Below are 16753 nucleotides of genomic sequence, written 5' to 3'. Positions count from 1 at the left end.
CATTTGGTGCTGTACGGCAGCTACGGGCACCCGACAGTCTTACGCCATCGATGGCATATCTTGATGCCCCCTGCTGACCTTCTGGACACTGGCAAGGGGGCTCTTAAGTGCCCCCAATGCTTGATAGCCTCAAGGGCACTGGGCCATGGTACATCCTGGATGCCTCAGTGCTCCAGCGTGCCTCGGGTTGATGGCGACCCCGGCGCTCAACAACACTGCGGCTGCCTGTCTGAAGCCCTTATCGGCTGAGGGCTTCCAAGGCACTCAAGGGCCCTCAGGACCTCCACATCGAGAGCAGCCACAAACAGCATCACTGACAAACACGCCTGATAGCCTCCATGCACTTAGTCAAGGGCGGCCCTGCACCTCGATGGCCAGCCTGGCTCCCGATGTGGTAAGGTCCATGACACCAGAAAGTACCACTGTCCCGGTGCATTGATGCCCATAGCGGTTGAGGACGCTAGAGTCAATACCATTCCTTCAGTACATCGAGGGCCCATGGCACATGAGGGGGACCATGGCTTCCACCAGTGCCTAAGGCCTGGAACCATGAATTGACAGTGTGCATGGCACTCGACGGTGTCCACGGTCAATTGCCCCGGAACCTTGATGCCGTCAAGGGTAATCATGGTGCCCAATAGCAGTCCCCAACACAGTCCTGACATCGGCTTGTCAGATCATCGGTGCACTGGTCACAGATATGTACGGGCAACTGATACCGGGCATGGCACCAAAGGTGGAGCAGCAATCCTGCTTGTCCAGGCTCCTGCTCACCCTCTCTCACAAGGAGACTGCACTATGCTCACTGGCAAGCAGAAGGGAAGGCTTGTCGTCGAGGGCTCCTGCATGTGGAGGCTAGGTCCTTAGCGTGTGGGGAAGATAAGCTCTCCCCCCACAGGAACTATGCAGCCTTTGATACCTTCACTGTCCACGTCTCCATTGATGCCAATCAATCAGTGAAATGACATGGAAATCCTATCTGGTTAGAACTCAGGTGAGTCCCCAGGCTCAGTGGCTTACACAGAACACCAATGGATTGCATTCTGTCAGTCCTGTCAGCACCAGACAAAGGCTCCAAAAATAGCACAAGGAAAGGACACAGAAATTAAAGTGTAGATGCAACATTTATTTATTAAGAATTAGAAGACCAAGACCCACCATGCGGCTTGCAAAAAGTTGAAAGGTAGAGAAAAAGTAAAATGAGAAATAAAAACTACAATAAGGAAAAGAAAAGAAAAACAGCTGAGGCACCAGAAAAAAATCACAACTAAATTGTGAGGAGAGAGCAAAGCTGAATACCATGACTACATGGGTCCTGTGACCACATAGCTCCGCGGGGGAAAAAAAAAAAAGAGACTGAGGGACTCTGCCTGGGGGGCACGTGATAACTACAGTTACACAAACTCAGTAGGGCATGTTTGAAAGCTCTAAGTTCTTTGAGATCAAAGTTCTGTGCCGTGCTTCATTCAATGATGTCACCCATGTGTGAGGACTACCATCCTACTTGTCCTCGGAGAACATATTTCTTTACTGAGAAGGGTGTAGATGCTTGGAATAACCTACTAGCAAAGGTGATGGAAACCAGCACTGTGACAGAATTCAAGCATGTTTGGGATAGATATAGAGGACAGTAAAAGGAGCCCGGTTGAGGGATTACAGTATCACAAGCAACCCACCCTTTACACCCTAAAGAATAGAGGCAAGCGGAGACATGATGAAGAGAAAACAAGAGACAGATAAAGGAAGCACAACCTAGTGACATCATAGGCCACAGGATAGCCAGGAGAAAACCAGCAATCTACAACTTCCCAGAATCCGAGTGGGTTGCTGATGGCTGGGTACTGCTTAGCAAAGCACTGGGGATCTAGCAGCTATATGTTTGGGCAACATTATCACTACACATTAACTATATTATTGATAGCAGAGAAAGACCAAATGGGCCTTCCAGTCTGCTCAGTAAGTTGTTTAGGGTAGTAACTACTGCTCTGTGCAGGCACTCAAAAGCAGTAATGTTACACCTAAAGTTTACAGGTTATTCCATTTCTTCATTTCCATTCTCTAGCCAATAGAGATTCTCTGTTTACCCCATGCCCTTTTGAATTCCTTTACCGTTCTTGCCTTCACCATCTCTTCCTGAAGGCATTCCATGCATCTACTACCCTTTCTGTGAAGAAATATGTCGTGACAGTGTCCTAAGTCATCATCCTTGGAGGTTCATATCATGACCCCTAGTTTTACAACTTCATTTTCATCAAAAAGATTTAATTTTTGTGCATCATCAATTCCTTTCAGATATTTGAAAGTCTGTATCATGTCTTCCCTGTCTCTCCTCTTCTGCAGAGTACACATATTTAGGTCCTCCAGTCTCATTTCATAAGTATTTAGGTGCAGACCCGACACCACTTGGGCTGCCTCACTCTGGACCGCTGCTACTTGTCCTTATGCTTTCTGAGGTACAGTCTCCAGAACTGATAACATTTCTGGAGACAACACTGAGGCCTCACCAACAAGGGTATTATCACCTCCTTTTCCCTGCCGATTATGCCTCTTTATATGCAGCCCAGCATACCTCTGGCCTACTAGTCAGGCAATAGCCCCACTAGCTTTGACAGGTGTTTATAATACTACAGACAGAAGCAATTAAATCGCACCAGGAAATGAACTGTTTGGTTGTGTCACCTACCTCTATTGCTTTTTCTGCTTGCTCTTTTGATTCAAATTCAACAAATGCAAATCCCTTTGGGTCTCCAGTAGACTTGTACCGTGGGATACTGATGTAAACCACATCCCCACATTTTCCGAACACACGTTCAATCCAGCTGTGATTAACATTTTTAGGAAGCAATTCCTAAAACCAGGACAGAAAGGTAGTACATGATACAATTATCAGATAAAGGCAGCAGAAACAATTTTATATCAGATTATACGTTGTTTTAATATGGTAGAAGAAAAATCTATAAATAATTCAACTGATAATGAACACATTCATAACAAAACAATTATTGTGCACAGTGTGAATGGGGTTTAAAAGCAGATGTAACTTTTTGAGTCATGTCCATATATAAGTTCAGGAGGTACATCTGGAAATGTCTAGCATACATTTCTGAGTTTTAACAGGGACTTGCCACACTAAGTGACTGGGGCTATTCAAACAGCAGGCAGGCATGAGTCCTTCCCAGATTTATTATAACTAGGGCTTCTGATTACCAATTAAAACCAATATACCCAGATAGAATGCATCCAATTGAAATCTGAGGCTACTGATTTTAACTGATAAATACAGCCTTACCCTTTTCTATAGAAACCGGGGCTCGTCCGTAACCCAACCGTCGCAGCAAAGGCAGCATCAGCATGCTCCAAAAACACACTGATAGGGACCGAGCCAGCACGGCTCTGTTCACAGGCCCTACCTCTTGCGTGGAAATCAGGAGAGTGTGGGGCCTGCAAAGGGCTTGGGAGCGCACTCTAGCTCAGTCTCTATCCTGTGTGCCTTTGGATCATGTTGCTGTTGCCATCACCACCACAACTGAGTCTGACCAGCTTCTATAGAAAAGGTCTACTGATTGTTGGGGGCTGTGCTGGTGGATGGGGAAGGATGAGAAGAATGCTAAAGTGGGGTGGAAGTGTTTTGGGGCTATGGGAGACTGTGTTGAGACATTGGTGATGGTGGTAGCTGGGGGACGGCAGCAGTGGGAGAGCATTACAGCTGTGGGGGGCCTCTCCCAAGGCTGTGCTGGGATTGGGAGGGAAAAACTTTGAAAGAAGGGTTTCTGATAATAAGTAATAAAAAAATGTATTGTTAAGTTGAAAAAAAGCCAAAACAGAAGCCCTATAAATATTATAGCAAATACCAGAAAACACCAATTTTAAGCATCTGTTTAAGAAAAACTCAAAACCCTAATTAGGTATAACACTGAAGGAGAAATTTGGTCTTGCCTGCAATTTCCTTTCCTTTAGGCCAGTTCAGATGTACCTATGTCCACCAACCAGCAGACAGAGACAGAGACAAAGACAAACAGGCTTGTTGATGTCACCCCTTGTAAACTCCTGTGCTTACCTCAGACTGTCAATAAATTCTGCAAAAGCTAACAAAAAACTTTCACCAACTCCCCACCCGAAAAACAGGGGGCTTTCAGAAAAACACAAACATATTGAACTACATTATATAAAGTTGTTAAAGCAACAATGAAACCAACACTTATCTCTGCATAATGACAACTTCCAAGTAGCACTTTCCTGCAACCATCACATAAATTTTTTGGCAGAATATGGATGGGCCCCGGTCTAAAGGACTGGTATGGCTGGTCTAAAGAAAAGGAAATTATCAAGAAAAAACAAATTTCTCTTTCCTCTTCAATCAGTCAGACCAGTTCAGATGCTTGAGATGTACAAAAGCAATGGGTGGGAAGCCACCAAATCCACTCTCAGAACTTGGGAGCCAAATGATGCTTCTTCCTTAGTCCGAACATCCATATGGTAATGCTCAGAAAAGGAATTCAAAGGTGACTGGGTTGCCATTTTACAAATCTCCAAAGGTGAAATATACCAGAATTCTGCCCAGCAGCTGCCTGTGCCCTCATAGAATGAGCCTTCACCTGTTTGGGCAATCCCAGACCTTTGTCCAGATAAGCCGTACTAATCACCTCCTTTAACCTACATGCCAATGTGGTCTTAGAAGCCACCATCCTTTTCTGATAACTACTAAATTATACAAAGAGGCGATCAGATTTCCTGAAGCTCTTAATAACCTTCAATTATCAAAGCAGTACCCTCCTGACATCCAGTTTGTGTAAAATTAGTCCCATTTGCCTCACTGATAAAGGGAGGCAGACATACCACCTGATTCATATGAAAGGAGGAAATCACCTTAGGGAGGAATGAAAGTACTGTGTGCATCTTCACAATGTCCTTTGAAATAATCAAGAATGGTTCACTATACAACAGCACCTTTATCTTAGAAACCAGTCTTGCTAAAGAAACCACTGGAAAAACGGACTTAAGCATCAGCAACGCATGGGAAGCCTCCCTCAAAGAGAATATTTGTAAGATAAGAAAGAACTAGATTTAAATTCAAGGATGGAACTGGATCTCAAAGGTGGCCTGATATTTTTCACTCCTCTGTGGAAATGGGTCATATCTATATGGGAAGATAAAGGGTGTCCCATCATTCTCCTCCAAAAGCAAACAACAAATGCCACCTATACCTTCAAAGAATTGAGAGCCAAACACTTTTTGAGATCTTTCAGCAAAAATTGAACAATAGAAGTTAAGAAGGATTTGGATGCCACAACATTCCGAGATAACACCAATCCTCAAAAGCTCTCCAAACTCTGACATAAACAAGAAACACAGAACTCTTTTTAGACTGCAAAAAGCGTGCATCACCTCTTGAGAATAACCTTTCTTAACTAAAGAAGACTGCTCAAGGGCCAAGCTACAAGACAAAATCAAGATGGATCTTTGTGGCAAACTGGACCCGATATAAAGGAAAATTGGTTCTTACCTGCTAATTTTCGTTCCTGTAGTACCATGGATCAGTCCAGACACCTGGGTTCATCTCCCTCTATTAGCAGATGGAGACAGAGAAAAAAAACCTCGCTCACACCATATCTAAGCAACCATGCCACCTGCAGTTCATCAGTATATATCTATATCAAAGCAGATAATAGCAAAAAATATGGAACAATTAAACAACAATTAACAAGAACATGGAATGCAACAGAGAACAATCTTACAGCTGAGCGAACGACTCTCCTCTTAATATAACCCCCTTCTAATTGGGCAGACTCTGGACTGATCCGTGGTACTACAGGAACAAAAATTAGCAGGAAAGAACCAATTTTCCTTTCCCTGTACATACCCGGATCAGTCCAGACACCTGGGATGTACCAAAGCCCATACCCAGGGAGGGACCTGAAAAGTCCCGCTCACAAAACACTCTTGCCAAAGGAAGGGTTTGCCTGAGTCCCTACATCAAAGCGATAGTGCCTTGCAAAAGTATGCAGCGACTTCCAAGTTACCGCTCTGCAAATTTCCTGTGGGGAAACAAGTTGAGATTCCGCCCACAAGGCCGCTTGTGAACGTATGGAGTGAGCATGCAAGCCTTCCGGAACTGGACGACCCTGTGTAATATACGCGGAAGAAATAGCCTCCTTCAACCATTGTGCAATAGCGGCTTTAGAAGCCTTGGAGCCTCTATTAGGACCACTCCACAGCAGGAAATGATGATCGGACCTCCTAAAAAGTCACTGGTAATCTCGAGGTAACGCAATAAAGCTCTCCGAACATCTAGATGTTTGAACTCCCTCGCATTAGGATCCAGCGCCGGTAAGTTAGGAAAAGCCGGAGGTTCCACTGACTGATTGACATGGAATGCCGAAGCCACCTTTGGTAAAAAGGAAGGTATCGTCTGTAAAGAAACTCCGGATTCCGAAATCTGAAGGAAAGGATCTCAACAAGATAATGCCTGTAACTCAGAAATTCTTCTAGTTGAACAAATGGCGATGAGAACAATCCTTTAATGTAGCCCTTCACAACGGCTCGAAGGGAGGTTCACACAGAGCTTTAAGAACTAGATTAAGGTTCCAGGATGGACAAAATTTCCGAACTGGAGGACAAAGATTCATCAAACTTCTAAGAAAACTAACCACGTCCGGATGACACGAAATAGAGGAACCTTCAATTTTGCCACGGAGAGAGCCCAGTGCTGCTACCTGCACTTTAAGAGAGCTAAGAGATAAGCCCTTGGTGAAACCATCCTGTAAGAAAGATAATATTTCAGAAATTAAGGCCCTAAGAGGGCGAATTCCCCTGACGGAACACCAGGACTCAAAAATCTTCCATACCCGAACATAAGAGAGGTTAGTAGACTTCCTTCTAAACTAACAATTTGGTGACTAGAGTCCGAGAAACCTTTCCTTTTCAAACGCCTCCTCTTAAACGCCATGCCGCTAGATAAAAGCGTTAGCTAATATAGATCCTCACCAAATGAGCCTAATATATTCCACACACTAAAATTCACCCAGTGTATATTTTTATATAATTATTTTTTATCCGGATAACATTCTATATACCTGCTCAGCAACCAACCTTAATCATTATTCCTTTTATTCTTTACGTGCAAACCAATTTTTTACGTACAAAAGAAAAATTTTTTGGAAAGAAGAAGATGGTTTCATATACTGTAAGTCACCATCCAGGTGCAACTGTTTTTTCTTTTAATCATCAACACACATTCCGCCATCATCTTCTTTCCAAAAAAATTTTCTTTTGTACGTAAAAAATTGGTTTGCACGTAAAGAATAAAAGGAATAATGATTAAGGTTGGTTGCTGAGCAGGTATATAGAATGTTATCCGGATAAAAAATAATTATATAAAAATATACACCGGGTGAATTTTAGTGCTAGATAAAAGCGAGCAGCCTGGTCGAAAAATATAGGACCCTGTCGAAGAAGACGTGTCAGGTGGCCGAAGTGAAGCAGGCCGTCCACCGCCAGGTTGACCAGATCCGCAAACCACGGACGCAGAGGCCACTATGGAGCCACCAGAATTACCTCTCCGCAATGCTTTTCTATACGACGTAGAACTTTGCCCTCCAGTGGCCACGGAGGAAAAACATATAGTAGAACTCCCTGAGGCCACGGTAGAGCCAGAGGGTCGACCCCCTTCGGCCCCATACTGTCTTCGGCGACTGAAGAATCGGAAGGCCTTGGCATTCCGAGAGGTTGCCATAAGGTCGACGTGAGGTAGACTCCTCAATAATCTCGAATTAACTGCATGGCTATCTCTGAGAGTTCCCACTTGCCTGGATCCAAGTGTGTGCGACTCAAGAAATCCGCCTGAACATTCTCTGTTCCTGCGAAGTGGGATGCCGGTAATCTCTCTAGATGTCATTTCGCCCACAGCACCAACCTCTGCATCTCTAGAGCCACTGCCTTGCTTTTGGTTCCGCCCTGACATATACGCTACTGAACAGAATTGGTAGTGTGGTAATAATGGGAGACTTCAATTACCTCACTCTAAGACGTTATGAAATTTCAATTTTTCTTCAATGTGCAAAATCCAATATATAACATTTCATGTATATTTATTTATAAGAAGGACCATCATAACACCCGTAGGCATACAAGCAATTTTCGCTTTATGTATTGCCACACCAGATCACATTTAATCATAGGTCCAAGTCCTTTATTACTAAACGTCTTTTTTTCTTGATGATTTTTTCTTTAAATTTTTTTCTTTTAAAATGTATGTGGAATGATACCTTCCTTGTAAGTTGCTCAAAGGACTGCTTCTTCCAAAGGCGCTGTCTCGCTCCAAGGAGCTGTTTCACTCACAAGACCATTAGTCCTTAGGTCCAGTCCAGTCCGACGTACGTTTCGCTTTTGCTGCTTCAGGGACCAATCTTGCCGCCTTTCATTCTTGTCGGCGTCTAAGCCTTCAATTACCCCAATATTGACAGGGTAAATGTATCATCAGGACACACTACAGAGATAAAGTTCCTGGATGGAATACATGATAGCTTTTTGGAGCAATTGGTTCAGGAACCAACGAGAGAGAGGGAGCAATTTTAGACCTAATTCTCAGTGGAGCACAGGATTTGGTGAGAGAGGTAACGGTGCTGGGGCCGCTTGGCAACAGTAATCATAATATGGTCAAATTTGAATTAATGACTGGAAGGGGGACAGTAAGCAAATCCACGGCTCTCGTGCTAAACTTTCAAAAGGGAAACTTTGATAAAATGAGAAAAATAGTTAGAAAAAAACTGAAATAAGCAGCTCCAAAAGCAAAAAGTGTGCAAGAGGCGTGGTCATTGTTAAAAAATACCATCCTAGAAGCACAATCCAGATGTATTCCACACATTAAGAAAGGTGGAAAGCAGGCAAAACGATTACTGGCATGGTTAAAAGGGGAGGTGAAAGAAGCTATTTTAGCCAAAAGATCTTCATTCAAAAATTGGAAGAAGGATCCAACAGAAAAAAATAGGATAGTGCATAAACGTTGACAAGTTAAATGTAAGACATTGATAAGACAGGCTAAGAAAAAATTTGAAAAGAAGTTGGCCGTGGAGGCAAAAACTCACAGTAAAAACTTTTAAAAATATATCCGAAGCAGAAAGCCAGTGAGGGAGTCAGTTGGACCGTTAGATGATCGAGGGGTTAAAGGGGCACTTAGAGAAGATAAGGCCATCGCGGAAAGATTAAATGATTTCTTTTCTTCAGTGTTTACTGAAGAGGATGTTGGGGAGGTACCCATACTGGAGAAAGATTTCATGGGTAATGATTCAGATGGACTGAACCAAATCACGGTGAACCTAAAAGATGTGGTAGACCTGATTGATAAACTGAAGAGAAGTAAATCACCTGGACCGGATGGTATATACCCCAGAGTTCTGAAGGAATTAAAAAATGAAATTTCAGACCTATTAGTAAAAATTTGTAACCTATCATTAAAATCATCCATTGTACCTGAAGACTGGAGGATAGCTAATGTAACCCAATATTTAAAAAGGGCTCCAGAGGAGATCCGGGAAATTACAGACCGGTTAGCCTGACTTCAGTGCTAGGAAAAATAATGGAAAATGTTCTAAACATCAAAATCACAGAACATATAGAAAGACATGGTTTAATGGAACAAAGTCAGCATGGCTTTACCCAAGGCAAGTCTTGCCTCACAAATCTGCTTCACTTTTTTGAAGGAGTTAATAAACATGTGGATAAAGGTGAACCGGTAGATGTAGTGTACTTGGATTTTCAGAAGGCATTTGACAAAGTTCCTCATGAGAGGCTTCTAGGAAAAGTAAAAAGTAATGGGATAGGAGGCGATGTCCTTTTGTGGATTACAAACTGGCTAAAAGACAGGAAACAGAGAGTAGGATTAAATGGACAATTTTCTCAGTGGAAGGGAGTGGGCAGTGGAGTGCCTCAGAGATCTGTACTGGGACCCTTACTTTTCAATATATTTATAAATGATCTGGAAAGAAATACGACAAGTGAGGTAATCAAATTTGCAGACGATACAAAATTGTTCAGAGTAGTTAAATCACAAGCAGATTGTGATAAATTGCAGGAAGACCTTGTGAGGCTGGAAAATTGGGCATCTAAATGGCAGATGAAATTTATTGTGGACAAGTGCAAGGTGATGCATATAGGGAAAAATAACCCACGCTATAGTTACACAATGTTAGGTTCCATATTAGGTGCTACTACTCAAGAAAGAGATCTAGGCATCATAGTGGATAACACATTGAAATCGTCAGTTCAGTGTGCTGTGGCAGTCAAAAAAGCAAACAGAATGTTGGGAACTATTAGAAAGGGAATGGTGAATAAAACGGAAAATGTCATAATGCCTCTGTATCACTCCATGGTGAGACCGCACCTTGAATATTGTATACAATTCTGGTTGCCGCATCTCAAAAAAGATATAATTGCGACGGAGAAGGTACAGAGAAGGGCTACCAAAATGATAAAGGGAATGGAACAGCTCCCCTATGAGGAAAGACTAAAGAGGTTAGGACTTTTCAGCTTGGAGAAGAGACGGCTGAGGGGGGATATGATAGAGGTGTTTAAAATCATGAGAGGTCTAGAACGGGTAGATGTGAATCGGTTTTTTACTGTTTCGGATAATAGAAAGACTAGGGGGCACTCCATGAAGTTAGCATGTGGCACATTTAAAACTAATCGGAGAAAGTTCTTTTTCACTCAACGCACAATTAAACTCTGGAATTTGTTGCCAGAGGATGTGGTTAGTGCAGTTAGTATAGCTGTGTTTAAAAAAGGATTGGATAAGTTCTTGGACGAGAAGTCCATTACCTGCTATTAATTAAGTTGACTTATATAATAACCACCGCTATTATTAGCAACGGTAACATGGAATAGACTTAGTTTTTGGGTACTTGTCAGGTTCTTATGGCCTGGATTAGCCACTGTTGGAAACAGGATGCTGGGCTTGATGGACCCTTGGTCTGACCCAGTATGGCATATTCTTATGTTCTTATGTTCTTAACTCAAACCAGACAATTCCGTAGTAATGGCAGAAACACCTTCAAGGCCTAGCGAACTGCCCTGGTCTCTAGATGGTTGATAGACCACGCAGACTGTCTCGTGGACCAGGATCCCTGAACCAAATGGGACTGACAAACTGCTCCCCATTCAGAGGGATTGGCATCAGTAGTAACCACCATCCAATTGGGAACTTCGAGGTCCACTCCCCAACTGAGATTGGAAATTTGAAGCCACCATGACAGACTGTCACTCGGCAAACCCTCGAGAGGTAAGCAGATATGATATACTTCCTATACTGGCTTCCAGCGGAATCACAATGCTGTCTGTAGTTGTCTCATATGGGAAAATCCGAGGGAACCAAGTCCAGCGTGGAGGCCATCGAGCAGAGTACCTGTAAGTAGTCCCAGACCTTGGGTACCTGCAACCGCAAAAACCGGCGAATCTGGGCCTAAAGTTTCAAGATTCAATCTTGAGAAAGACTCTGCCTATAAGAGTATTGAACCGAGCTCCTAAATACTCCAAAGTTTGTGTTGGTGATAGTTGAGTTTTGTCGTCATTCACTACCCAACCTAGGGACTGTAGGATTTAGAGAACTCGATGAACCGACTTGCGGCATAGAGACTCTGACTTGGCTCTGATCAACCAAACGTCCAAATACGGGTGAACTAGAATACCCTCCTTTTGAAGGAAAGCTGCCACCACCACCATCACCTTGGTGAAAGTCCGCGGAGCCGTGGCAAGACCAAATGGAAGAGCCTGAAACTGAAAATGTTGACCCAGAATCATGAAGCGAAGAACACACAGAGTCTTGATGGATGGGAATATGTATATAAGCCTCAATGAGATCCAAGGAAGCCAGGAATTCTCCTTTGCGTACAGCCGCTATGACCGACCTGAGGGTTTCCATCCTGAAGCGTGGCAACTTGAGTTTTGCATTGACCTTCTTTAAATTGAGTATCGGCCGAAACGAGCTCTCCTTTTTGGGGACCAGAAAATAAATGGAGTATCTCCCCTGACGGAACTCCGCTCTGGCAACTAGTACTACCGCACTTAACAGACATAACCGGTATAGAGTCAGTAGTACCGCCGCCCGCTTGACCGGATAGCTGCATGGGGAAATTAGAAAAAGTTCCCGTACGGGACGAGCAAATTTAAAACCTAACCGTTTCTTATCACATTGAGAACCCACTGGTCCTGAGTGATCTTGGCCCACTCGTAGTACAAGTGCCGCAAGCGACCTCCAATAATAGGAATGACGGAGTGGACCAGCCTGGCATCATTGGGTAGACTTACCTCCTGCCGAGGAGCCACCAGAGGATCCCCTAAAGGACCTCTGGCTCCACGAAAGGATTGTCCCCATGCTTGCCCCCGCGAAAAATATTGCCTCTGCAGCCCCGGCTTACCACGGGTAGGCCGCAATCTTCTGTCAGATCGAAAACGAGACCTTGATTGAAAAAATCTCTTACCCTTAAGATTTATCCTCGAGTAACGTGAGGACTTTGTCTCCAAGAGACTGGATCAGCTGCTCTAGATCCTCGCCAAACAAGAACTTACCTTTGAAAGGCAAGGATGCCAATTGTGCCTTAGAGGAAACATCCGCCGCCCAATTGCGAAGCCAAAGCAACCTTCAGGCGGCCACAGCTGATGCCATTACTCTGGAGGAAGTGCGCACCAAATCATAGAGGGTATCCGCACCGTAAGCCACAGCTGCTTCCACATGCTCAGCCGTATTCGCGTCCACACCTGATTGAGACAAATTACCTTGAAGCTGCTGTACCCACCGGAGACAAGCACGCTGTAAGAAACTTGAACAAAGAGCTGCACGCAAACCCAGGGACGCCACCTCAAAAATCCTTTTAAGGTGTAACTCCATCTTACCGCTTTAAAAGATCTTGTATATCTTTTAAAGCGGCCGAACCAATAACCAGAATCGTGGTGCGCTTAGTCACAGCAGACACCGCCATATCTACTTTCGGGAGAGAAAAAAATTCTAAATCCTGTTCTGGTAGAAAGTAAAGTTTCCCCATGGCTCTGCCAACCTTTAAACCAGAATCAGGAGTCCCCCATTCCTCTTCTACTAACTTCCTAACCGACTTGTGGTAAGGGAAAGAAGTTGGAGGATCTCAGATGGCACCTAGTACCAGGTCCTCGCCGTCCAAATCCTGGTCCTCCTGAGGCATTTTAACCCGAAGAATCTCGTAAGCCAAGGGAAGCAAAACCTCCAGCTCTTCCCTTTTAAAAAGGCGGACCACCTTAGGATCCTCTGCCTCATGAATAAAAGAGAACGGGTCATTCCCTTGACCCACATCCTCGGTAGCCGGAATAACGGGAGCCACCAGGGGAGCTTGGCCAGACCCTGAACCAGTACCACCAGGAGCTATGAAAGCATCCTCCAGATCAACTGCCCCAGCTGCATCACCCTGCGGGCGAAAAATCAAGCCCTGTGCTGAGGGAACCCTATTACCGGGCATAGGAGACCTCCTGGGACCCCCCCAAAGGACCCTCAGTGGGCTGGACTGGTGAAATCTGTGGCTGTGTAGTCCCCCAAGCCGCTTTCTGTCTGGCCATATAGGCATCATGAAGTAACAAAACAAAGTCTGTGGAGAAAAGCTTCCCTGCACCAAAACCAGTATGGTCTGGTTGAAAAACAGGCAAACCAGAGGTTTCCTCCCCCTTCTAGCCTTCCCTGCCTGTTCCCCAACCCAGAACAGGCCGGAGACAGAGATGGAGGACCCCCCCCCCCCCGGCGACACAGGAACTGCATCGCTGGTCGGATGAGGTAAAAAAGAAGATGCAGCCGGTCCAAAAGACAACAATACTCGATGCTATTTAGCGGGAGAAGGAGCCACAGATGAACCCTCCCACCATTGGCACAGTTAGCGCATAACCCCGACCTATTACGCCGGGAAGTATCAGAGCCGCATGAACGGCATGCCCTGCCGCGAGCTATAAGGTAGAGATAAAATTAAAATCCTTTCTCTGAAAGTACTCACCACTATGGAAGAAAATGTCCCCCAAACAGCCAGAGCCCCACAAAAAGCTCCTTAGGCTCTATGAAGGTCTAGTTTTGAAAAGATCTTGGCTCCTTGAAGCCTGTCGAAAAGCTCTGAGATGAGTGGCAGTGGGTAGCTATCCTTGAGAGTAATTTCGTTTAGGCCACGGTAGTCGATGCAAGGACGGATGGAGCCATCTTTCTTCCCAACAAAGAAAAACCCTGCTCCTGCAGGGGACTTGGAGGGCCGGATGAACCCTTTGGCCAAGTTCTCATGAATGTATTCTGACATGGCTTGGGTCTCAGTCGGCAAGAGAGGGTAGATCCTACCCCAGGAGGCTCCGTATTGGGCAGGAGATTTATAGCGCAGTCAAAGGAGCGATGAGGAGGTAACGTGTCCACAGCCTTCTTTGAGAACACATTGGAGAAGGATGCATATTGAGGAGGAAGGCCCGGTAGAGAGGGAGCTTAGTCAGACAAGGCAGTGGAGAGACGGGTTCCAAGCAGTTCTCATGGCAAGCTGGGCCCCAACGAGAGAGCTGTAGGGTGGCCCAATCGAACTGTGGAGTGTGCTGCTGGAGCCAGGGCAATCCCAAAACAACGGGATGGATGGCCTTGTCCAATATATGGAAAGAGATGGTTTCCACATGCAAAGTCCCGGTGCGTAGCTGGATGGGAGCCGTGGTATGGGTAACCTCACCAGGAAGAGGTTCCCCGTGAATAGACGAAAGTAGTAAGAGCACCAGAGAGCGGATGATGAGAATCCATAGGTGTTCGGTGAGTTGCTTTAATATGAAGTTCCCACCAGCCCCGGAGTCCACCAGTGCCAAGGTGTGAAAGTCTTGGTTGTCCATCTTGATGGGAACAGTCAGTGGAGGAGAGGGTGAACTCAGGCCTAGGAGGAGTCCTCCAGCAGAACCTAGGCCCGGGAGTTTCCCGGACAGACTGGGCATGAGGCAATGGCATGTCTGGGCTGGCTGCAGTACAGACAGATGCTGGATTGCTGTCAACTGCGTTGTTCCTTAGGAGAAAGTCTACTCCTACCCATCTGCATGTGTTCCTCCTCAGACGGATTCTATGGGGTGTTAACTCGCGGAAAGGAGGAACGCCGGACTCGGGACGGGCCTGGTGCGGACATCCGGGCTGCTCTGGACTCCAGAGTGCGTTCTTGCAGTTGACAGTCGATATGCCCCATGAGGTCAATCAAGAGTCCAGAGATGAGGGCAATTCACGAGCTGCCAACTCATCTTTAATCAGAGGACTCAAGTCTTCAAGGAAGATGGAACGCAGACAGTCGGAGTCCCAGTGTAATTCTGAGGCATGAGTTCGGAACTCAATAAGATAGTCCATTAGAAACAGAGAGCCTTGTTGGAGATGAAGGAGAGACGACCCGGAGATGACTCGTCGGCCCGGGTCTTCGAAGACGGACCGAAACAGGGCCAGGAACCCTGGAAGGTCTTGGAGGATTGGGTCTGCTCGCTCTTAGAGAGGTGATGCCCAGGCCAAGGCTTTACCATCCAAAAAGGCCAGGATGCATGTAGTCTTGGTGATCACATCTGGGAAGTAAGCTGGTTGCAGACAGAAGTGCATATTGCACTAATTCAAGAAACCCCTGCACAGGAGAGGATTCCCTGAAAAACGTAGGGGCGCCGGCAAGGGTACAGTCAGTCGAGGAGCTGGTGCAGAGGTGGAGGTATTGAGCTTGATAGACGTCGTAGCAGCTGTCACAGTAGCGTCTAGACGAGAGCTCAAGTTCTCTATGGTAGCTGCCAGAGACTCCAAGAATTTCTGTTGTTCGCTGATCCTTTGTGCCAGGCCAGGAATGGCTTGGAGGGCCGAGACCTCTGCCAGGTCCATGGACTTGGCAATCTGTTATGGTTTGTGGGTTGGTGGACCCTTGGCATGAGTTGTTACAACTGTGGGGAGGAGCCCCACAGGCCCACACTGACGGGAGGCAACGTCAGGCATGGCAGGGAGCTCTGGGTAAGACTGTGGGGAAGCCCTGAAGAGCCAGGTGGGATTCCCCAGTAGACAAGTAGCTGCCGATAATACTTTGACTGAGATCCCCGGAGGGCAAGGTACCAGGCAGGCAGTAGAGTGGGAGGCTTGAAACTGGCGTGCAGGAGGAATAGCAGAGAGACACACCTCCAAGGGGCGGAACTGAGGAGTGAAGGAGGTGCAGCAGCAGTGACGCAGGCTAGCCCGAGAGGCAGTGAAGCCCGAGTCAGGTCTCCGATGATGACGTAGGTAGAACCCGAGGAGCACAGGCAGTCTCTGTATGATAAAAAAGCACAGCCCCGAGGAGAGGGGAAGTGCTGGTAGTCTCGTAGCATGTAGGCGCGACCCTGAAGAGCGGGTAGACGCGAACTGTCAAGGCAAAGCACAAGGACACTGTCCAGAGGAACGGGACGGTGCTGAAAAATCTCTTGAGAAGTAGGGAGACGCAGCCCCGAGGAGCAGGGAAGCGCCAACAGTCCGGACAGCATGTAGGCGCAACCCCTAGGAGCGGGGAAGTGCTAGAGTAACTCCTGAGTGGTAAGGGTGTTCCAGGGAGCAACCCCGAGGAGTGGAGAGCCTTGTAGAGTAGGACTTCAGGAAGCGCTGGGCCAGCCCGAGGAGCGGGTACCAGACAGAGTCCAAGGTCCAATGGAGTCCAAGAGCGTAGCCACTGGAACACAGAACAGGAGGAGCTAGTAGAGATGAACAGAACTTGTTGCCAAGTCGGCTAGCTGAGGGCAAAGGTGAAGCTTAAGTACC

At 46.0% G+C, this 16753-nt stretch overlaps 1 protein-coding gene across 3 annotated transcripts in view; it reads right to left on the bottom strand.

Moving 5' to 3' along the window:
• Positions 1–16753, bottom strand: part of LARP7 (La ribonucleoprotein domain family member 7) — a 230746-nt gene that overhangs the window by 109095 nt on the left and 104898 nt on the right. For all 3 annotated transcript variants that reach the window (XM_029596294.1, XM_029596283.1, XM_029596304.1), the window contains one exon: positions 2684–2848. In XM_029596294.1, coding sequence (XP_029452154.1) covers positions 2684–2848 — 165 coding nt within the window. The remainder of the gene's footprint in view (positions 1–2683; positions 2849–16753) is intronic.

Source organism: Rhinatrema bivittatum, chromosome 1 (assembly GCF_901001135.1).
Source record: "Rhinatrema bivittatum chromosome 1, aRhiBiv1.1, whole genome shotgun sequence".
Taxonomy (NCBI): domain Eukaryota; kingdom Metazoa; phylum Chordata; class Amphibia; order Gymnophiona; family Rhinatrematidae; genus Rhinatrema; species Rhinatrema bivittatum.
Note: the sequence above shows the minus strand (reverse complement) of the source record. Positions and strands in the feature narration are given on the sequence as shown.